Consider the following 26,216-nt stretch of genomic DNA (forward strand, 5'->3'; position numbering starts at 1 on the left):
AAAAATTACCAATTAACTTTTATAAGCATTGTCAAAATATATTGAATACTGTAAACAATGATTGTGTGAATAAAACGATTCATTGTTTACACAAAAAGATTTTGACATAGTAGTATAATGATCTGCAACAAATCAAAGTTATTATATTATTTAATCTAGGTTGTACTGAAGTATAAACAACTGCTAGACGAGCTAAACTGGAAAAGTAAACTTTAAAGTTCTGCAAATCAAACAAATAACGTGTATTGTGTTAATATTCTTTGCGTTAGAACACTAAAAGAAAATTATTTTTTTAGAATACATCATTACTTTATTTATTGGTAGGCTACATTTTGGGAAACGACTTTGGTTTCATTTAATTATAGCCTATAATATAATCTTCACTTTTACATATAGGAGTGGTCAATTTTAATCCAACCTGTTTTTTTTTTGTTCATATTATATAACATACATATAATATCATAATACCTATCCAAAGACCCAACGGAATTTTCGAGTTCACTAGAATTAATCCTTCGGATTAGACTTTATTTATCTCATTTAATGAATTTCATCTCTAAAGTCTACCTTACTATACAATGCGAACAAAATATAACTCAAAACAAATGGACATGCCTGTAATTAAATTGCATATTTTAATATCGACGAACAATCTTTTTTAAATATATGTATTTAATAACTCAATTAGTTCTCACGTTTTTTTTTTGAGTACTACGTTAACATTTTTCCAATTAATTATAATCATTCTCACGGAAGTAATTAATTATCATTAATAATAAAAATTACATTTGGGGACTAAATAACAAGTCACAAGGTAAACTAATTATTTGCATTTTTTTTTTATTAATTTATAAGTCTTATACAATTTTATAATTTTTTTTAAATTTTTTATACGTTCAAAAAGTATTGTGGAACACTGATTAACAATAGTTTTTAATTTGAATGTGAGAAACGAGCAACTAGGAAGTAAACATATATGTAAATTAGATTAATTATTAGCATTAGACTCCGGCAAAATTAAGTAAATCATAATGGGTATAAAAACAAAAATTGTTATATAAAACTACTAGGACTAATTACAACTAAGTTAAAAGTAAAAGGACAATTTTATTTTGGTAACTTATGATTCTCTTGTTTTATTTGACGCAAGCTTCGTCACAGACGCACACCTAAGTTTTTCATCCATTTGATATCATCCGTGCTGGATGTAGCGTGTAAGTAATTACATTTTCCCTTCGCGATCCTTATACGGTTTAGGGTGGTCCATAACTCATAAGGCACGTGGTAAGTTTAAACCTGGTATTCTTACCGTATTAGATCTTCGACCAGTGATGAATTCCGCACCTCAGACTCTAACCATATCCTTTTTTATTTATCCTGTGAATCGTCATCGTTTGTTGCTTCTTCTCATTTGGGCCGTTTGGATTTTAGCCTTTTATTTGGTTGGTGTACTATGTCATTGCAGAAGGCAGTGTGTCGTTCCTTTTAATTTTACTGATCATACTTTAGGTAGCTATTTATCTGCGCAATTCCAGTGAAAGGCAGGTAAACATTTTTAAAAAATTGTGAAAAAATTAGATTACATTGTATAAAACCAATGTTAAAAAAAATGTAATTTCTTATTAAACACTATGAGATATTGAGTGATCTATGATAAAAAAAAATCACCCCGTACAGATGGAAACGAAATATTGTAAACCATTTTATTGGTCATTATGACTTGTGTTAAATTATAGTTAATTTTTATTCGGCGTAATCAATTAATTGTATTCTTTGTGAGATGTATGCAAACCGCAATTGCCATAACGTCATTATACCTATGTACAAAAATCCTTAATGATATTTTTATTTCACTACTGCGTTTATTTAAAATAAAATAAATATACTATTTGTTGCTGGGAATTCACCATCGGCTCTTCTTTAAGTCCGAGGCTTGCATGGGATCACAACAACGTCCCAAACACATTTAATATTATTTGCACGGCACATACTGATCCAGTGCCGCTTTAATTTTGCGGGCTTAATCCAAAAGGGTTAACCAAAACTACAACACAATCGTTTAAGCTTTAGCGTGCAGGCAATATTGTCCAGGTCGGTGTTTCGAAACGAAAATGGTATTTTAGTCCTTTTAACAGAAAAGGGTATGTATTACAGGTATTGATAAAAGTTCGATAAATGGCGTCTTAAGTCTTTTCGGGCTTCCTCGTCCATTTTAGTATAGTTATCATCTATAATTATTACAGCAACTGCACACTGCGTGGTTAAACATTTAATAGTAGGTATCATACATTGTCAAGTTCTGAAGAAGACTGAATCTGTTCCGGGTACGATTTTAAACAAAGGACCAAAATGGCAAAATGAAAAGTTGCTTTTTTCCACATACTGAGTTACTTTTTAAGATGTAATAACATTTAACCAAACGAGTTGTTTGTAAAAAGAATCTTTACTTAACCAAGTTACTTTTTAACACATTAAACTAGTTTAGCAAAAAGTAACTTTGCCATGATCGGTGTTCATAAATGTGATTCATTCATTTTCAATACATTTGTACGGAAATTGGTAGAAGTGCATGCGTTAAAAAATCATTTAGCTGCGATAGTTATTGCAAGGCCGTCGCTTGGTTATTTGTTTCTCACATAATAAATTTCAAAGCGTCACGGGAAATAATATTAAAATGTATGGAATATAGCATAATAATTACAGAAACGATAGACAGGACAATTTATGAATGTAGAAGGGCATGTATTTAAGAGAGCAGCACATTTTAAGTACTTGGGTCACCTTCTAACGCAAGACAACGACTTGAAAATGGAAATCAGTACTAGAATACAAAAAGGTAATAAGAGCTTTTTGGTATTGGAAAGATACTGAGCTCAAGAGCTATATCAGTTAACCTGGAAATACAGATATATATATTATATGACCCTAATACGACCTATAACATTATATAGCTCAGAGACGTGGCCACTTAGGGAAATTGGAGGAAACAAGATTAAAAGTGTTTGAAAGGAAAATTCTTAGGAGAATCTATGACCCCTGCATCGACACCCACACGGGAGAGTGGCGTAAACGACATAACTATGAACTCAAAAGAACTGTTTCAAAGACCGGATATTGCAAAAGAGATTAAAAAGAGGAGACTGACGTGGGCAGGTCATGCGTGGCAAAAAATCGGTTCAATAGTTAAAACAACTGTCGGGGAGAAACCTATCGGTAAAATGCTACTGGGAAGACCACGACTGCGTGGGAAGGAATCGACCAGATATACCATGGAGGGAAGCAGCAGAAGAGAGGGATGGATGGAGAGGAATTTGTTTGGCGGTATGGTCTCAACGACCGAGAAACCTAAAAAAAAAATTTTTATTTTGGAATTCTTTTGCATATTTAAACAAATTTTAAATACGATTGTTTTTTATACAATTAAGAATACATATCTAGGAAAACATGTTAGTAATATAACATAGTCACGCCTAATAAGTTAAGATACTGTTGAAATAACGGGATGTCTTTAAATATAGCTAAATGTCAATCTATTTAAATCTTTAAAATAAAAAATCCTATTAGTTACACTTATAGTCTCTCTAATCTTAAACTTTCACGTTGCTCCTTAATTAAAGATCTTGGTATATTTTTTGATTCCAAACTTTTATTTAACCATCATGTATTATCCATTAAAAATAAATCCCTTTCTATGTTTGGCCTAATTAAACGCAATTGCTCTAAATTTAACGACCCAATAGCTTTTAAATGTTTATACACGTAACTGATAAGATCTCATTTGTAATACGCAACGATTATTTGGGAAACTCGTAATATTGGCCATTCTAACCTGATCGAAGGTGTCCAAAACAACGTTCTCAGATACATTTGCTTCAAATGTAACATAGAAAGGCCTCAGCAATCTGGTTATAAAGATATTCTTAATTTTTTGAATCTAAAATCTCTTCAAGATAGAAGAATTGACTATTATTATTCCTTTTTAAAAAAACTATTAAATAACAATATTGACGACCCATTGTTGTTAAGTTAGATTAATTTTAAGGTAACACACGTAATATTTTTTTATTTCATATTCCATTTTACCCACAAACTTATATGTCGTCTTCTCCAGTTAATATTTTGTCAACCACCGGTAATAGTGTTAATAGTGATTTAGATATATTTTGTTAATGTAAATATTCTTTAATTATTGTTATTTTGTTAATTTATCCTTCACTTTATATATTTCTTTATGAACTTAGACTGTCATATATTCATTGTAATTGGACTTAAGTCCGTGATTTTAAATAATAAATAAATAAATAAATAGTTGGTTCGTGATTAGTATCTAATCTTATGTAAACATGACCATAGTTTGTATTATACTAATCGTTTTTTAATATACAACGAATTATCTATGTAGATTATGAAAGTGCGAACAATAATGTTCTTAGAAATATCGAAACTGGTAAAAGAATGAGAGAGTGAGTACTTATTTTTGAAAATGATTTATTTATCCATTATTTAATACTTTACTAAATTTTCGTAAAACACATTTTTTAATGTATTTTATGGTTTTCTATTAACTGTACAGTCTTGAGAACAATATTACTAGACATTATTCGGTATAGTCATTTATTATTAATCTAGTTAATAAGTAGATAACTATGTTTATTCATCAATTGTTTATTTTAGAACTCGCAAGGATATCTTTGATACTTACAATAATTCCATGATTTATAAAACCCAACCAACTAGTCATGGTACTTAATTGCCACAGATTTTGTTTTATAATCTGGTGTCCAATTTAATAGAACAACCCATTATTCTAGATATGCCTAGACATATGATGCAAACATGAGTTCGATTGCAATTTCCACAAATCGAATAAAGTGATTTTAAAATTATTTTCTGTGTGAGTTTAGGGACAAGAAAACGGTCTACGAGTAATTTTTTACAAATAGATTGGTTGATATTAGTGAAGTATAATTAAATACTATATACTTGATTAATGTGATTTTTCGTTTGGCATTTAAATATTGGTTGAAGCCAAAAACATAAAACTACCTGACAGGGTTTGGACAACCCAGCGTTTTTCCATCTTTCGACATATGATATTATATTTTTTTTACATAAATATTATCAATGCTAGTTCAGTTTGAATGTATTTTAATAATTTATTTAATAAAAACTTAACTTATGACGATACAACTTGATCGTTGTCTGATTTAACCTGTAAAATCGATAAATGTTAATGACCTTGACGAGAAATAAGGTAATTAAATATTGTTGTACTTAAGATTGGAAGGGGCAAACCGAAAAAATATATATAGTTATTTTATATGACTGTTCTTTATATTCTGCGGTTTATGTATTAATTACTAATTTAAACATAATAAGTACATCAGTTTTAGCCTTGGTCAAAAGTTTGTAAAATTCAGCATAATCAGATCAGTGTATTCTGGATACAGAATACAACAGAATCGCGATACCATCTTTGAAGGTTGACGCTATTATGATGTTTTTCCCATAACAATTTCTCTATTTCTTCTATTTCAGTGTTGATCATTTTTTATTTCAATTAAAGCATCCGTGTTTATTTCCCTAACAATTAATTATTAACCGATGAATATATATGGCAAATGTGCTTAAATAATATAATTAAGGCTACATAATCAAGCTATATATTAGTAGTTACGTGACGATAATACAGTAGTTAACATACCGGAGGTAAATATGTAGCACCGGTTTATTACATCATTCTACAATTTGTTATCAGTAGTATACTTTTCTCTTAATTACTCAAATAAAAAACTACGTCGAAATTGTATTGTGTATACACTAAGATATTCTAAGAGAAGCTGTAATTTTTTTAAAAGTGTTACCAATAAACTACACAATTGGACCCTCCATATACATACATGTATAAATACATTATATTTGTTAAGATTGTTTCATCTTTATATTTTATCTGGATTTTAATTAATTAATCATTTATATATTCACTCTTTATACTTTTTAAGATTTATATAAAGTTTGATAAATTAGGCAAATATTTTAGACGATACTCGTTAAACAATCAACACAACATTAAAGTGTTTTATACTTAATAAATACAATATCATTTATCGTTTTTAAAATTGACTAAAATTGAAAAATACATTTTTGTTTTTATGAAATTTAATTTGGTCTGCCTAACCTAAAATATTTTAAACTAAGTCGTCCTATGAGTGAGTAAGAGAGAAACAAAACTAATTTTTTCCGTATTAATTTCGATTTTAATAATTAAAAAAAAAAAATCAAGTTAAGAATGAATAATGTTTGTATTTTATTCAGCCATGCAGTACACTTTATACTCGTAATTAAAAGTATTTAGTTAAAATTGAAAATAATTTTCACAATTATTGTCAATTACTTTATTCAAAAAGCATAATTTCCAATTACTACCCTAATTGAATCAATGTAATATTTGTGTACGAGTATTAGCGTTAAACCTAAAATAATTTTAAATAACTTACCTTAAGAAAAATAGGGCCTTTACTATTTTTCTGATGGTATCTATGAGAATTTATAGTTTATACATATTTTTTATTCGGTTTAAAATATTATAACAGATAGTTGTATTTAATTTTAATGATTGTCGCTGTAAATATATATTACCTATTATAAATAAATTGTATACGTCATTGGCATTCTATTATTATTGAAATATTTTAACGAAAATATGTTATTATAGCCAACACGTTTGTGTAATAAACGACGTACGTATATGTATACAGTCACCTCTTTTTTTCATATATAAATATATATTTTTTTCATACAAAAAATAATAATAATTATTAATACTATACGTGATGACAGTCTGATGCACCAAAACGACCGTCGCGGTGTGGACCGATTAGCTGGCCAACTGACGGTCGGTGGACGTGTGGTAGCGGACGTAATAGGTAGGAAAAACGGGTCCAGAGCGGGAAGTCCATGCAACAAACATTCATTACCGTAGCTGGTTCTAAATGGCCGTATGAAGGTCTCTTTTCAGTAGGTAGTTATAAGTATGTAGCATTAGCGAAATAATTATTTTATTACGTACTAAAAAATAGCTGTTCAAAGCTAAACATTTAAAATTATAGTTGAGAAAAAAATTCCGGATGGAATATTTTAGACGAAAGCGAACAAATATTATCTGAATCTTATTGTGTAATAAATAATAATAATAATAATAATACTCTGTTTCAATGGGTATGCCGATTGGATTGTTTTCGTTTTATAAAGGATACATTGTAAATTAACAAGAAAAATATATTAATATTGCATTTTAATTAGCGCACAACGACTGGAATAGTCCCTCCATATGGAATAGTTACCTCTCCGCCTAGGGCATCTAGAATTTTAGTAGCCTAGATTTTTTTTTATTAAGGATAAAGTCACTCATTTGTTTTAGTTAAATAACACAAACTAAAGTATCTCCAAAAAGATAAACAACAAAATTTCAATTATTTTAATAAATTATCATGTACCCACTATTATTGTGTGAAGGATTTTAAATTGTATTTAAATAATTCACCCCTAGGTATTTAGAACTCAGAAAATGTCTGGATATGTATACATAATCATTGAATTGCGTTCTGATCTCAAATCACAAAAGTTCATAGCAAATAGTCAATTGTTGAGTATTTTAATTACATAAGGTCAGAGTCTTTAAACCGTCCAACGTCATTCAATTGTAATTTCTTATTAAAATTCCGCATTGTTATACATTCCCAAGAGTTATTAAATAAAACATTTCCTACTAAATATTTACACTGTATAATTTCAACCAAAATTAATTATTAAATTTTATTAATTTGGATTGTAAATATTTCTATAATATAAAGCTCCAATAAAATTTATACCGAGAATTATAAGGTATCTAGTGTATTTATACACCTGATACACTCTATGCATGGAGTACAACTCATCGATACTTAACCAACTAGGATATTGACAAATCAATAAATTAACCACGGAATGAATAAGTGCAATCTTCTTCGGTTGCAACCTTCAATTAGCTTTTAATGTCTGTAAATTAGTATTAACAACATTGAGTTTAGCATTAAAGGTATTCATTAATGATCAATGATCATAGCTATGATTTTTATATTTTATGTGTATGTATTATCTTCGTTGTAGATTTGAATACTGTAAATACCATTGATTATAACAAATATCCAATATAAAATAGTGCTTACAGTTCGCCAAGACAAGAATACAACACTTGTTAAAAAGCAAAATATGTATTTTTTTTAATTATACGGACAAAGCCTTTTGAATATAAGTGCACACACAAATTACATATACAACACATGGAACATACACAACAATTAGTATGCATAAACGGTTATAGCTAATAAAATTTAGTGTAATTTTTTCATGTACAAAAGTCTGTTTTTTTGTGCAAAATTGTTTCTGCCTCATGTTTTTGACGACATGACACTATACCGTTAACTCGACCATTGAAAATGTACACAAAATTGCAGTGCTGTTTTTATTATGCTTTTTTGCATGTACTGGTTTATTTTGCAATAGAAAATTAAGCAAGTAGGTCTGTAGGTTGACATTTCTTAACTGTATTTATGATAAAAACAAAAGGCTTCAATTATACCAAAATAAGGAATGTTCATTATTTTTGACATATTATACAATGTACAAATTCTGTGTAATATAAAAAACAAAAAATCTGCCCAACAATACGTCAATACCTGATTACAAAGGACATACAATTTGGAAATAATTGCGTTTTTTTTTCACTTAAATTTTTATTTTTTTATATATAAAGTACTTCATACTTAAGAAATATAGTAGATAACACATAAACAGAAACTAAGAACTTTATTGAAATTAAATTTGAAAAATTACTTATTATAAAATACAATTACCTAACACTAATATACACATATAACCTATACACAACAATCCATCAAAATAAAAAGTAAGATTGAAGTTCAATTTACAACCTTGTATTAGGTATGTTTTAATGTTATTAAAACGATATTTAATATTGTAAGTGTAGCTTTCAAAATGTATCTACTCCACACACAAAAGGAAACCCACATGAGAGATACTATCTTATTTTAAAAGACTGCACTTAGAATACTTTTGTATACACATAAAATAAAAATACTCTATCAATTTATTTACCATCCAACCTAACCTAATAATTGTAGTTAAAGAAATATAGAAATATTTTTACCCTAAAATCCATATAATAAAATAATGTTATTACAATTTAATAATGGGCCAAAGGCCTAAATATGACATCAATGTAATGTTATAATGATATCTTTAGTTATGCAATAATAAAGTTTAGTTGTTATAAATAGTATAATATAATTTAGCGTCTAAAATTAATTACCAAATCTTAACTAGCCAACTAAATTAGCTACCGATTGGACTTCCATATGGAAAGCTTAGTAGACTGTTTTAATCCGCAACAATCACTATTAGCACTTATTGACTTGTAAACAATAAAAGGTGAAAACTTACGTTTGGTATTTATTTAATTTATTTTTCATTTAAAAAAAAACGTTAATTAAATAAAAAACGAATATTCTAAACAATGTCCTCATAATTAATTTACAAATTCGTGAAAACGTGAAGGTCAAACCCGTCTTAAAAAAATATAAAACTAGTAATCACTGGTTTAGAGGCGGTCATTAGTCTGCAAGAAACAATAAAAAACTATCTTTTTCTACTTAAGTCGTATATTTTTTTAAAAACAATTTTTAAACTTACATATGATACATGCGAAATCATACTACTATGGCGTCTATTTATTAAAAATACATTGTTATACATAAATTTAATATGGCAGATGTGTGAATTGTGAAATTTTTTCTTTAGTCAAGCAAATCAAATGTTTTTAATCGTAGGCCTTGTATTCATTAATCATTTATATGTATTAGTTGTGTATACATTTTTTGAGCTTAAATTCAGCTGTTTGTAAGCCTTGGGCACTTGAGCATAGTGGGCTCTCATTTTTGTAATATTCCTATAAACTACAGGAATAATCTAGAACGTTATCCTAGGTTTAATTCCTTTAGTATCTGTCTATCAGTCCGGCCCTAGATTTGTTTAGAAATAAATGCACCCAATAATTGTCCATACACATATTTTGGTGTCAAGTTCACATTCACTGATTCACCTACTGTACTTGTATAATTTATAAATATCGGAATGCACATTACACACAATAACAATAACAACAGACAAAATTAAAACAAATTGTTTTTAAAAACTATGTAAGTAATAAAGTAATCAATAATTATTAACTGTCATGTTCAAAAATAAAACTTATTATTGAGTGTAATATTATTATTTATAACTCTCCATATGTAATATTACTTATCATCAACATTCAATGCAGTATTATAGATTAACCGTTAGTTAGTTTTTTAATGTACCTTTGCCTTTTAAACTTGTCAAAAACAATTGTTTATATACATTTTGCAAGGCCAGCGTTTTTGATAGGAAAATTAGTATTAAACATTTTTTCTAGTTTTTTACGGTTTTAATACAATTTTATTTACACGAGAAAGTTCTATTTTTCATAAATACTTTTGAAAAAAAGGGTTAGGTACTTGTTGATTTAAGAAATATTTGGTTATTTGTTCTAAAGCTATTAATATTAAATTAACAGTGAAAAATTACGAACACGATATTTTATCAATAATAAGTTCTACATTATGTTTCTCATGTAAGCTCTACAGTCTTAACATTGATCAGAGTTTTAATTTGGCCTAGGCCCTGGTCATTATATTATACATCATCATACTATAATAACTATTAGTACACAACCTTTTGTCCTAACCCATTATTTTGTATTATTATACGGCTCTTCGAACGCAGAATACGTATACCTAAATGTCATTTTCTTGACACATTTGAATTCGTGTCAAGTGCTTATTTTCTACCGTTGGTTTTTTAATACTTTATAAATTACACCTATCACTATTTACGTGGTACAATGCATTATCATCGCTTTGCGGGTAAATTAAAATGATGTATACGCCTTGAGACCGAGTAACGCTATAGTGTTATATTATAATTGAAAATGAAACACAGTCACAAACGAATTTAACGACATGCCTACAATAGTAATGCGACAGATTCATAGGCGCTATAAATTGAATGGCATTGTCTACAGACAAACTATGCGTGCAGGACAAAATATTATTATTCGATGAATATTGCCATTTTTTTTCCTGAGTAATTAAAAAAATAATAAAGATTCACGATGTTCCCGGTTCCACTGAAGTGTTGACGATAATCTTTGACCGACGTTTTATAATGCAAAAACAATAATTATCGTATGCATTTTTAAACGAACAGAATATAATATTATGTGTTATCTCTTATGCACACAATAACACCGTAAAGTAATCCGCGGTCATAGTAATATCTAACTGAACGGGCATAACTGTGAAGTGTAAATGGCCATCAAAAACTATTGTTGCACCGAGCGCGAAACTAATAAATTCAACTTTTATCATTTCTTACCAATACAAGCATTACGGATAAGTGGTTAAATTAAAAATTAAAAATATACTTTTGAGTTTTTTTAATTATCAAAACAAATATTTTATTGTCATTTATAAAACAATGCATAGATTTTAACAAATTTTAATTTACATTTTGTATAAAAAGAAAAACTTTTTTCAATAAATCACTGGTATTAGGGGTTTTTCATTATAACTTTATTGTATTATCATTTAGGGAAGAGTTTGTGTGGGAGGGGGACTACTCCCGCCCAACGTTAAGAATTATTTGATAGGGAAAAAATTAATAAGACTTAAATCATCTCCAAACACTATTTATTTTAAAACATACTCATTGAATGCATAAAACAAACATTTTCTTGTCATCGACGTGACGCTTAACCTTAGCGATCAACGTACATATAGTTAGTAGTTACTAGTTAAAATAAAATACTAGTTCTAATAAAATCAGCCTATCATTAATGGACGTAAAATTATTTTGGCTAAACGTTTTGTCTGCAAGTTTATGTGTTAAAAAGAAAGTATTTCGAACGCATTCAGAATAGGATTACCTATTTGCACGATAACGCGGTGGTTTGAAGCGTGACCGAAACCTATTCTGTCGTTTGACTCGCCGAAATCGCCATTCAAATGCAGATTTGTAGAGTTATTTTACAAAAAAAAAAAAAAATGTATATATATATATTTATATATAATAACAATAAATAAACGATAACAATACTAAATTGATCTTATTGTTGTGCGTGGCTATAGAAAATCATCTGTTTCGCTCAAACGGAGAAATTACACTGCAACGACAACGCTAAAAATAATAATAATGATAATAAGTATAAAAAAAAAAACAAGCGACGTAGTTTGTATGTATAGAAAGTGTCATGGACAAGTGTATTCGATGACACCTTTTTATAGCGACCTTAATCCTATAGATTTGGTAGTGTTTTGTTTTTTCACAATACGGCTTGACTATGACTTAGTCGTAGTCGTTGATGGTATTCATTTACCTTGTCAGTTATTCCATCAAATTATTTGTATTTGCCCGAATTCAACGACAGCAGTTATTATAACATTGTAATGTTATGTTTACAACAATAATTAATTTATTCTTTAGGTTCTGAATAGTTTAATTACATATTTTTTATTGACCAAAATTGAAATAGTCTACTTGCTTTTGGACTTTTCCTTCAGCGGATGTTTAAAATCTGTAACATGAAGAATACTTACAAGGACTTTCCTCATCCGGCTTATTTGCAGTCCAATCAATGAAAATGAAAAAAAAAAATGAATTAATTCCATGTTAAATAAGGGTTCATCGGTATTGATTGAGTTCATGTATTACATGGGATCATTAAATATGTCAAAAAATATAAACGATACATGACCGAGATATTTTGTACCTTTCAAGTATGAAATACGTTAATAAGCAAAAATAATTGTATTGGAAAAACATGGTGCATATTCGGATTTACTGAAATATTATTTTGTATGCATATGAGGCTATTTTTGGCACTCATGCTTACGTGCATTAAATAATTACTTGTTGAAGGACTGAAAAACTTTAGGTATTCTTTGGATAAAAATTAATCTTATAACACTCAAAAACACAAATAATAAGTTGCAATAATAAATCAAGGACGATGGCAGATCTACTGTAGGACAAGGCTTTGATTGTGGGTCATACCCGTTCTTTTTTTTTGTCATTGGCTTATTAATTAAACAAATGAACATTTGATTGGTAATAAGTAATAACCTACTGTAAAATATAATATTTGTTTACTGTATTTATACATGTATATTTAAATTATTTCAACATTGTTTTATACAGTTACACCATTTAAAAATGTTTGGATAAATGTAAATTCTTTATTTGTTTGAATATTATTTGTATTGTTTTACTGCTGTAAAAAGTAAAACGAGGTCCAAAACATAATCCCTGATTTTCTCGTAGGTCTAATTAATTAAATACCTATTACTCAGTCCAGCCCTAGATTTATTTAGAAATAAATGGACCAAGAAGGTCCATAAACATAGGGCGTGAAGTGCACGGGCATCTGAAATTATTAGGTATCGATTAAATTAAAAGTTGTATTTGGCAATTGTCCAAAACTATACTTGAACATTTATTTAACTAGTTAATTAATATGGTTTAGTAAGTTTTCGATTGTAATTCCTGGGTGGTTAATTAATGGTTTTTTCTAAGAATAAGTTTCTGCCAAAACATTCCAAGTTAGTATAAATCTCGTTATTATATTTGTAAACACAGTACTTTAAGTAAAGAAGCGTCATTTAGGTGGCATGATGGACATTGTGGCTTCCTTGTTTGTTCTGTATTTATTTACGTTTCTAACTTAATGAAAGGTTTTATTATAAACTGGTGTATATTAGTATTATTGCTGTCTACACAAAAACGAAAATGGTGCACCTAATTTAACGAATTAATACCATACAAATATACTCATTTAAAACAAAACTTAAAATTTTTAATTTTCAATTTTTTTTTTTTATAGTAGCTTATACATTTTAATTTTCCTTACCTTTCCTCACCATACAAACCAAGGTCTGCTTTGCATGGTTATTTCATTTCATTTAAAACTATTTCTATAGATACAAACAAAGTACTTCATAAATCTACTAATAAAAATAATTAAATTTTTTAAGTACAATTTTTAGAGAATTAAAGAAAACAAATGTCTTGATTGTGCACGTTACTATACGATTTAAATGAATATAACACAAATTAATAAAAAGATAGTGTCGACAAGTTTTAAGCAATTTTGATTAACAAGTGGGGACAATCTGTCAAAAAATAATTATTTTACTACATACTTGACCGAACGCATATTATTTTTAATGGTACATAGTTATATGTAGGTACTTATCAGTTGATATTTAATAAATTTGGACGATTTTTGTTGCACCGAAAGGAAGCAAAACAGTTTTATAAAAAAACATATTGATAATCATTATTAGTTATTTAATGTCAGTAAATGTAATACATGAAAATTGGCCAGTAACCTATATAAAGTCGTTTACGTATCATTTTGTTGCTGCGATGCAATCACCGCGACTGTAGGTAAGTTTGACTTGTTTTCACATACGAATTTTATTATGCCGGAGTTTAATTTAAACATATAAAATGTTAACTTTTAAAATACATTAATACATATTAATTAGTTAATATTTTTTATTATTGTATAGTAAGATTTGAACAATGCTAACAATAAAGATAATTGTAAATTTCTCCGTTTCAAGTTGCTTAGATTTTAAAACTTTATATAAGCCTCGATGAATACTTCTTTTTAAAGCGAAAAATAATTGAAAATAATCTAAAAATTGTTTTACTTCATAATTTGTGTTAAATGTTTCGACAATTGTTTTTACCAGACCGGGTTTTAACAAAAAGTATTAGATGCATGCGAAAATGGATTAAGATGGTGCAATTATAATAGACTTACATACCATAATTAAATTAAATAATCCTAATTTCATGTTAATTAGTAAAATACGTCACGGTTTTATAGCAGTTCCATTCCACTAACAGCAATCTGAAATGCAAAGTGATTCGTTGTCGCATATTGGCAATTCAAAAGAAATGTATGCAAAAATTGAGGTTCTGTGCAAATTGGAATGTTTATATTTGTCCACACCATTAAACATGTTTTGCTAGCGACTTTCACTATCAAGTTTTTTGATGGGTTTTCATTCCAATCGAATAAAATGTTTAAAATATGTTTCTTTTCGTAAAAGCGTGTTATTTTGATGGTATCTCAAATATAACTAGAGACTTGCCAACGAAATCATAAGTGAAGTTTAGCTTTTAAAATGCATACAAATTGCCAATCATACATATTACTTATACATACAAAACGTTAAGCAATTTCGCCAAGTATAGTAAACAACTATTCGGTTTCTGCTAATCTTTAAATTTCTCTAGTTCAATTATATTATTTAGTAGACTTCAAATAAATAAACAAATTTATGAAATAGATTATACAAATCATTCCAAATTAATAAATTCTAACAGTTGAAACAGATTAGGTATGATTACAAAACATGTGTTTTTTGGTGTTAAATTGACTAAAATTGTTGTTAATAAGAACTTAATGTAATATTGATTTTTGCCTGTAAACATGGCATCTGACCAGAAAAAAATTGCAGGTCATACTTTCACCGCAGTGCTCCTTCCATCATCTCCATCTAGCTATACTTTCATTTGTTCATGCGTTGTTTGGTATATATTATACTTTATATATTCCATTCATCGTAATATCATACCAAATTTACAATTCTAATGTATATATGGTAATTCGTATTGAATACGTTTCCCTATTCTTCCATAGTTATGCCTTCATTTTCGCATACATCATGTATACAACTCAGTTTCCATTACCATACATATTATCATAGTATTTTTCAACGTAAATAAACAACAATAAGTTAACATTTCTGAAATCCATTGTCTAGTTTAATCTCTATCATCCATTGTTTTTGGCAAATCATCAATGCCATAAGCATTTTTTTTTTAAGTCAAGAATTATGTACGATTTTATTGGCCTTGTAATAAAAATGTTAAATCTTATAAAGAATTGTTTAACTTATAATTTGTTTTATTGATAAAGCATAAAAACTACTCAAGTTCAGTAATTTGATTGTAAAAAATACTTTTAATTGTCAAGATCAACTTTAAAATTAATTTGTTAAAAAATATTTAATACATTATATCATATTAATTTTTCATGGTCATTATCTAAATATCTACGTAGTTCTATAAAACAAAATATAAAAAAACCTAACAAGTAATAAAGTAGATAATAGTTAAGATAGTAATATTTGAGTTTGAATGATTTATAAAATTATATACGTGCTATCACGCTAATAATCATATCTTGTGCTCTACATTTTACTTTACTATTTTACCATTTATTACCACCTTGTAATTAAAAAAAAAAATGTTTTACGTTGACTTACATACTTACGAATTAAAATTTAAAGCTCAATTTAAAAATCCCTTAAATACAATTCATAATTTAGGTTATAGTAAATTCTTTATGTTTTTTTTACCGTCTACTGCATTAAAAAATTATTACATAATCTGCCAAAGTAAACAAATAATTACTTATTTTATAACTTATCCGTTTTGTTTTAAAATATTAAAAAATAATTGTTATCTAATCAGTTATAGAGAGTAGTTAACCGGCTAGGTTAGATCAGGTGAAATCCCGTTGGGCCTCTCACTGTTTAAACATTAAAGGAGCCTGCATGTTTTAGGCCTCTTTTCTTAATTCCACCTTAGATATGGCCAATGGCCCGGAGTCTATTTAGATGGCAGGCAACAATTTATAATGTTAATTTAAACATAACTATTTATAAACATGTAAGTTATTTTATAACTATCGAGCTGATTTAACTAGTTAAAAAAAAAAATACGAAAAATATACATTAATATTCAATAGTTTAATAACACTATACACCTAGTTATTTTCTAAAACATTTTTTTTCTTCAAAAATTAAAAGCAATTGCAAAATCGATATTTAATTGATGAAAACTGAACGCATCAAATGTATATAATACTGATGAAATAGGTATTAATAATAACTAGTTTATTTTAATAGGGTTATAAGTACCATTAACAATATTATATTATATTATTGGGTTATTACATTACTCACCTTTTAACATGTTAAAAAATCAATTAATTGCTGTCATAATTGAATTTCGCGTTAGCACAATGTATAAATTTTAAATACCTAATAAGTCAATACAGTTATGAAATACCATAACGATAACCTTAATAATATACATTTCCACGATTATATTGATACATGCTATAACCCTATTTTCGATTGGAATATTATAATTGCATCTTCAATAAAAGATTAATGGTTTTGACCTATTGGTTATCTTTTTTGTCCCAAATTATAATATGATTTTACTTCTGATAAAAATTGTGACAATTATTATCTTAGCGTATATTCTGAGTTAATATCAACTATAACATTATAATATATGTTTTTTATGCAGATATGGGCTGAAAACTATACTGAGTTAAAGGAAAGTTTCACTGGAGAGCAGTGAGTATTACACATAATATTTTTATGTTATTCGCATTAGGTTAATAATATACATGGTATTAGGTATATAATTTAATATTATGTAGTAAGATATGTGTCTTTCATTGTAAAAGTGAGTTATCTCCATGTAATTGGATTTTGAAATAACGAGCTTTTTTAACTATTGTGTAGAAAAAAACATACAAGTGTTCATTCAGTGTTTTCTATTTTTTTTTAAATTTATTATTGGAGTTGCTTCTCTTTTATAATGAAATAAATGACTAAATATGACTTCATTAAGCAAAAATATGTATGTTTTAAAAATTTCGAATTACACCACTTTTACAATTAACGACTCTTTTTCCTATAGTGTTAAAATGTTTAACGGGGTAGTAAATGTACTTTACTAAAGGCTCATAATACTATAGAGTATACCTAACTCTATTATTTATTTTTTCTGTCCATTTATGATTTTTGAAATTTCAAGTATTGTATTCGCAGAAATTAAATTGCAATTAATAATTTTTAAAAGTGTGTTACGGATTATTTTAATATTATAATATAATTTTAATTTTAAATGTTGGAACCATATTGCAAGTATTATTTTATTTTTTAATGTACAATGTGCAACCGCCATAGTAGGCACACTTTAAGCAGTAGGTAGATCGAATTTAAAAGCAGGACACAAAAACAGGCTCATTTGTGTTGTGAAGAAGTAATGAGTAAAGTTTTCTACTATATTTTTAGTATAAGACGGCAAAGGAGAAAGTCTTTGAACTTTAAAAAAGTTATTTCAGATTATTGATGTGCGTGTTTGACAGTTCTATGATAAAAGTGAACTCAAAATCACCAAATGACGTTTGTTATAAATTATATTTTGTTTCTTACTTTATTTGAACTGACTAATAATCAAGTAATGTAATAAAGAATGATATGAATTATAATAATTTAATGAACTGATCTAGGGCGGCTTTTTTTTGTGACAAACAAAAAAATATACACTTGTAAAACATAAAATTGTATTTTTTTTTCAAAATTGAAAAATTGGATGATAGTTTAATTAAAAATTAAGAAATTATCTACAGGGCAACCAACTTATGTGAACCACTCAATATCTCACTGGGTTTAATTAATAATTGAATTTTTTCCCCATAATGTTTGTATACAATGTGATCTCAATTTTTTATTATTTTTTGTGTTTTTACCCCCCTTCTAACTTAGTTTTTTTAATAGCAACTTTTGAAACTTAAATGGTAACGCATACATTTCATTAAATTTTTTAATTGAGAATAATGTATTAAAAATTTTGACTGGTCGATAACCAGTTTTGGATAACTATTTTTAAAGTTATAAGAGTTTACAAGTTAGGATGGGAGGGGAAGTGTGATTGGGAAATGTGCGCAGGTAAAAACAATACTACACTCCACCTTTCCTTCTGCCCTGAACTTAAGTTGTTTTGTATCGGGATAAATTCAGAATTATTTACTAACTGGAAAAAACAAAAATATTGGCATTTTGTACTTAAGTCTCCCGGCGCGGCGGTTAGATGATCAAGGCTTGTCGATACCAAATGATTATTTTAATATTACTGTGGTTCTAGTGTACTATTTTTAATAGGCAGCGTCATTTTAGGTATCGCTCGCATTGGAAAATATCATCGGAAGGTGTTTGACGACAACCGTCGTCGACAGGTAAGGGAGTTCCGCTCCGTGTGCGGTGTCCCCTCTTTTCGGTTTCGATACTTTAGAGAAACGACAATATACCTTCAACAATATCGACCGGGTATTGTGTAGAACCACTGGCGGTTAGATACATATAATATAGCTAATAATATTATAATAGTGGTTTATAATTAATATACAATCTAGAAGAATGCCGGGCGCGTCTATGTCCCGGTCGACCTTCCACGGCCCGTTGGTTTTTGCCTCTGCCGCCGCTACCGCCGTCGTTGTCACCGGCCGATCCGGTCCCCCCATAGGCACCGGCGAAGAGTGAAACGCGGCTACAAAAAAAACCGAACCACCGTGATCCAAACGGGAGACCACTTGTCGCGTCGTTCTTCCGGCACAGCACCGACTGCTGTTATACCTAATACTATATTATATTGAATTATATATAGGTATATAGGTATACATATTATATGCACAAGCCTAGGTTGTAACCGGTCGGCGGCAAAGCCCGCGTACACAACAACCGCACCATAGGTACGTGCACTCGCAGTCAGTCCCAATCGTTTCACTACCGTGACACCGGCGACTCGTGTGTACGCGCGTCCCGTTACCAATAGTAAATTACTATTAATTATTGGTACTCGAAAAAAAAATATTTATATACCTACATATTAGCCGGTCTCTTAAGCGTGAAATCATTTTATCCGCCTTTTTTTTTTTATTGTATCGCGGTCGTTTTGGTTTTTATTATTTGTTTTTGTGTTGCCAGTTTGTGAAATCTTTCGTGTTTCCGATTGCCGCGTATACCCGTCCTTCGACCGCAGGACACCCCCGAGCAGCCGCGGTTCGTACACAAACGCGATACCAACCATGGACGACAAGGATAAGATACGCAGGATGTTCAGCTGGAGCTCCAGCATCACGTGAGTACCGGCTGGTCGCTCGTTTAAATTTGTCATTACTGTTTTAATTTGCCGTCTCATCGACGCGCAAGCGTCTTATCGTTTTGTCGCCCATGCAAGCGATTATAAAACATTCATCATTTATACCGAGTCTGGTAATTATTAATATTATTATTGTCGCAACGGCGGTCGGCGTAATAGTAGTAGTGCATAAACCGCGGCCGGTTTTAGGCGGTGGACCCTTCGGTCGAAAAGCGAAAACGAAAAAGTTTTGTGCACCGTCGTCGCCGTCGTCGTATTCGTCGTCTGCAATGGGTTGCGCAACGGAAGAAGAAATCGGCGGCCGAATCAGGCAAGGAGAGCCAGGGGGGTATACCGGTTTGTTACGCCACGGACGACGGTAAGTGCCTCTCCCGCCCGCCGGCCCTTGGCAAAGCTGGTTATTCGGGGTGTCGGCCGTGAGACCTGATGGTTTTTTAAAAAATATTTTTTACACACACACACACCGATAGATACTGATTAATAGTAATAGTGCGTTGTGGCTGTTTCAATAAAAACATATTATACGACGTCGTCGTCGTGTTACGTGTACGACGATAATATTATTATTGTGAACGTTTCGAAGAACCGATCGCTATATAATTATTATTATACACATTTTTTCTTAACACACACACACACATATGATGATTATAGCATGTAAAAAGTTAATCACTTGCCTTGTGTATTATAATTTTTCTAATGTTATTATATCATAAGCGGAGTCGAGCAAAATCGTCCGGCAGACGGTTTTCATAACTCCAATCCTCTGCCCCCCCCCCCAAAAAAAGAACTGATGAAAACCCAAATATTATGGTTTTAAATATCATATCACATAGTGTACACTCTGTCAAGTAAAGTTGCATACTCACACCCTATAACGGCGTTTCTGGCAGCAAACGTTGATAATAATCTTTTCTTATCGTCGTTCAGCTTTCTATTATCCGCTTCGGCCAAACTGTTATCCCCAAAACTAATTACTAATAGGTTTAATGTCCAGCGCAACAGTTGTACAGTCCACTTGTTATCTATGACTCACGAGTTTTAATAATTTTAATTTTTTTTTAATTTGGAACAGCGTTTAGTTTAAGTACTAAAATAGTTTTGACTCTAAACACATGACGCTTAATGTAGATAAAATAATATTAACTATGTAATCTGTTAATTAAAATCAGTATAAAATTCGTCAGCCTAATGTTCATTATTTCAGATATTTTGTGACTAAAATTCTATAAAATAGTTTGTACTTTTTTGTATTAAGGTGGATACGATTAGAGTTGATAGTCTGTCTTCATTAGCGTTATTATCCGTATATCTTAATTAACAATACAATGAATACATGAATTATATTTTTGATACTTGTTGGCTGTTGATTTACTCACACATATCAAACTATAAATTTACAACGGTCAGTGTTTTTCCTTCAAAAAAGTTTTACTACACATTTTTGAGAAAGTTGTGTATGTCAAAGCACCACTTTAGATCTACATACAGTCTAATTTGCAGACATTAAGCCCTAAATTTACACCTAAAAAATCGAACAAATAAAAATAGTTCACTCTTTGCTCCGCATCGAAGATAAACAAAATTCATCTCCCGCAATAAATAGTAAATAATAATTACTTATACATGTGACAATTGTACAAACTTTTAATCATATATTGTCGCTTTAATTAATCAACTGGTACATAACCATATTATTTCTTGGCCATATATCATAAATATAATTATTATCCTTTGCAATTTATAATCGTTTATAATTCCTTGTGGACAAGTTAATTCAAGTAAGTTTTTTTAGAAATTGAAATTGCTAAAATTTCTTTTAGAAACCACTGAACGTAATCCATAATAATTACCAATCGATGTACCGGTAAATCCAATTTAGCTAAAAAGTGTCTTGACCTACTGTAACACGGACGTGTCGTGTTTGTTATGATAGTAATATGTCTACCCTCGTCAAATTTCTCCGCAATCAGTGTCTATATAATATGTGTATAGTAGGTCCGAGTGTATTTGTATTACATACCATTTTGTTATTAAACAATAATATTATTATCTTGCACTCTCATTGCCGATTCAACGGTTTCCAGTTGTGCTATTAGTATAATCAAGAAAACCAAAAGGGATTCATGTGCAATATGTACAAAACATTATGGTCTATTGAATAATGCGACAATGCTCACACTGTACTATAATCATCATATTATTATGCATTATACTTAAGCTCCAACTCTCTCTAACCTGTTATTTAGTAGTTCCATTTATTTAATTGTACAATCATGTTACATCATCGCATCGCGTTGATATCTTCTAAATAATAATAAATGAATAATAATTTGTTACTGTTGTGCTAATGCCATAATATTTATTTTTATCTCGAACGCTGTAAAAAAATTGAAAAACCGGAGCGACATTGACATAGATAGTTGCTTAGATAAATAGCATAGCACTTAGAAATTTATCCGTGTCGTTGGAACGCAAAAGACTGGTAAACGATTTGCGGAAAAAGTTAATAAAAGTGAAAGGTTATGGGTGATAATAAATTTAATGATAATCTTGAATTGCATTTTTCCACACCCGCAAACGCTCAGAGTAAACATCACTATTGTAAAAAAGAAAAAAGTAAAAGTTTCCAATACCGTAAAGTATAGACAGAGTTGGGCAAACTTCGGAATTTCATAATTTAAAAAATCCAAAGTACAAATGATTTGCAATATCCTATTTAATATACAAACAAATACAAAGTATTGTTCTTAATGTTTTTAACAGTATTTGCAAATAATGTTTTTTAAGTATCAATTTAGCACAATGTAATTGCATTAAGTTGTTGCTTATTCTGGTCAGGTGGCACTGCTGAGAATCTTCCTATTCTTACATTACTGTCACTGTGTCTTTGTCATCAGACTTGCTGATTATATATATTTTGTATAGATTGTAAATAAAGAAAATTTTTAATAAAAAAAAAGTTGTTGCTAACATACTGCCACGACCACCTTACCTGCTCGGTTAGTCGTCCTCTTTCACTTGAACTACACTTATCATAAAGATTTGTCTTAACTCAAGTATATAAAATTGATGTTAATCCAATAATTATCCTTATTTTAATTTAAAATAATTTAAGTTGTCTTACTAAGCTCTAAAAAACCTTTGAAATACATTTTTTTCCATTATAAATAGGAAGGGTTATTACACTGTTACTCGATAGCGTTTTATGTTTGACAAAAACTGTTAAGATCAAAAAATAAAATACAAATTAGAATCAAAAAACAAAATATGACTTCACACCTTTTGACTGATCACCAAAGGGCAAATAGGTACAAGGAAACAAACTTTGAGTATCCTTCGACATATTTTTTTTAATGGAATTGCTAATCTATTACATTTTTATTATTCGTGATAATATTTTTCAATCAAAAACCATTAGCGTTAAAGTCTAACGCGCGAGCTATAATATCAAGTAAATTATTAAACGTATGTTTGTATAGCCAATAAAACGTGACGGTTATTCGCACGATTGATGAATACTTAGCGCGGTATAGCCTTGAGTAGTAGCGACGTCCGAAATATTGACGTCATTATTCACAAACAGAATCGGACAAATGATATGGAAGACGGCAGTAGCTTTTACTACTATATGGCTATTTGCAACTACATACAATAATATAGTGATGTCATAAAGTTTCAATTTATTACATCAACGCCGCGATAACGGTCGCATCCATATATAACATATATTATAATCATTTGTGTTGATCAAAATATTCGTTTTTGGCAATTGCCATTAATTTATATAATTCAATACACAAAACGCATAAAACGCAATGACCCTAATTATTATCAATTTATAAAAATATTTAATGATATTATAATACATCTGCGTCTACGCGCACGGCGAAAATCAAATACTATATTAATAATATATTTTAAAAAATAATAATCATAATAAAATTCGGTCACATAAAATAGTACACACCCGTAAAAATAAACAACGGTTACGGTGGTGAATACTCGTTGAGAAATCATGTCATTCTTTATAACTTAAATTATAATAATAATGCTAAAATCCAAAAAATACAAGTAGTATAATAGGGCAACGGCCAACGGTAAAATATTAGGTTGTGTGTTCGTCGTTTTTTTGTTTTTATTTATCCGTGCCCGCATCTGTTATTTGTCAAATCAATGCAAAATATAACTGTTGTTGTAATGACATTTTTGGAGTATGAAATTCGAATTCTACAGCAAGAAAAAATATATACATATATGTGTGACTGTAGAATAGGCTGTTGCATATTATGGACGTGTCCTTGCATATTTCTGTTTAATTACAAAATTCTGTTCTGTTCAAAACACATCCATGTACATAATTGTAATATATACATTAACTATTAATCGAGTGCCCTGAATTCTCAAACAAGTTGTTATTGATTCTAAATCCTATATATTGACCGTCCTTCTGATCATATAATATTATCATTTAGTTTAGAGCGATATTTCTACATGTTATTCTTACATACTCGTGTTACGTGTATACATGTATATAAGTTTGTATTTATGTGTTATATTACTTGTAGTTGGTTTTGTATTGGATAAATGTATTATTGGGATACATTTAAAATGCTTAAGGTTTACTATTATTAAAAGAATAACAAAAATATAAATCCGCGTCATTAATGCAACTAATTTGCTGAATTAAGTATTATGGTTTGAAATCATACGCCAAAAAAAGAACAAATTGCAGTAATTATTTTAAAACTGTTTCTTAACAGTTTAGAGGTCTTACATAACATGATTTGAATATTTTATAATTTAATATTCTAATTTATATTACAATAAAAATAATAAAATCTTACAATACATAAGACTAATAATTTTGTATTAATACTTAAGTACGATGTGAGTAGGTGTCCAATTTAATACAAACGGCCTTCCGCAGCGACCAAATGGATTACAGACCACTAATCCTACAGTATGAAATATTTTATTTACACGACTATATTATAATTATAATGTTATGTAAAAATTCTTGAGCAAGAAGCGGAGTACTAAAATGTTTTACGTTAACACGACCTAAAATACTATAATAGATTGAAGGTTAGAATTTTTAAATAAAGATTACGTTTTAGACATCGTAATGAAGTCGAGTGAATATAAAAATTAAATTTTTTTTATAGCAGTAAAGCGACGACCAATTAAATAAGTATTTTTTAAAAGACATATTACATTTATATTTTCATATTATGATTATTTGATATTTTCGAAACAATCATATTTTATCTTGTGCAGAATTGCGCATTAAAACAAAAGGCAGCAAAAAGTAATTGGCATTTAACTTATTGGGGACAAAAATGTATTATTTATTTTTTATTGGTTAATTACTTATATATTTTTTTGTGAATCGTATGGCTTTTAAATGCACACGGTTTATTAGTGAATATAATAACAATAAATAATGTAATGTTGGTATAAATTTGTGTGTTAATTCAATGTCGGGGTATGATTTAGATGAACTAAATACAAAGCGCTTGCAATCCGTCATTTGTTTAGCTGATTTAATCGCTCAATTAGTAATGAAAGTTTAATACACACCTATCGTATACACTTCTATGTAGTACAATTAATATGAATATTTAAAATAAATTATTTTTTTAACATACTATAACTATATGTAGTATGAGTAGAACCGCGTTGATTCGATGGTCATTAATAGTCAATTGTTTGTTCTTTGTTTCTCAAAACATAATAATTAACGACTCGACAGACACTTAGATAAACAACCGTAGAAAAAACATTTCGTTCTAAGTGTGCACAGTATGTCACAGGACACAGCAGGTTCAGGGTCATTATATTGCACGGATAATTATTTAAATATGACAAAAAAAAATCCGCCTTCTCGTCATATTAAATCGCACCATGGTTTATTATCGAGTAGGTATTATACATTATAATATTTCAAGGAATTTTTGGGCAACCACTTCCAGCGTGGTAGTTTCGCAAATAACGAAATCCATTCATTCATGCGTACCTACTTATAGTCATACTGTAAA

At 29.2% G+C, this 26,216-nt stretch overlaps 1 protein-coding gene across 2 annotated transcripts in view; it reads left to right on the forward strand.

Annotated features, from left to right (window-relative positions):
• The first annotated feature begins 19,768 nt into the window (after window positions 1–19,768).
• LOC126833982 (ABC transporter G family member 23) overlaps window positions 19,769–26,216 on the forward strand; it is a 44,363-nt gene continuing 37,915 nt past the window's right edge. Inside the window, exon 1 of one of the 2 annotated variants that reach the window (XM_050565610.1) lies at window positions 19,769–20,154. In XM_050565610.1, the coding sequence (XP_050421567.1) occupies window positions 20,102–20,154 (53 nt within the window). In that variant the 5' untranslated portion in view covers window positions 19,769–20,101. Of the gene's footprint in view, window positions 20,155–20,356; window positions 20,534–26,216 lie in introns of those variants that run through there. The other variant, XM_050565609.1, reaches the window with a different exon arrangement.

Source organism: Adelges cooleyi, unplaced genomic scaffold (assembly GCF_023614345.1).
Source record: "Adelges cooleyi isolate 19-005CV unplaced genomic scaffold, UGA_ACOO_1.1 ACOO_flye_CR_arks_rails_tigmint_CR_PRNA_2, whole genome shotgun sequence".
Taxonomy (NCBI): domain Eukaryota; kingdom Metazoa; phylum Arthropoda; class Insecta; order Hemiptera; family Adelgidae; genus Adelges; species Adelges cooleyi.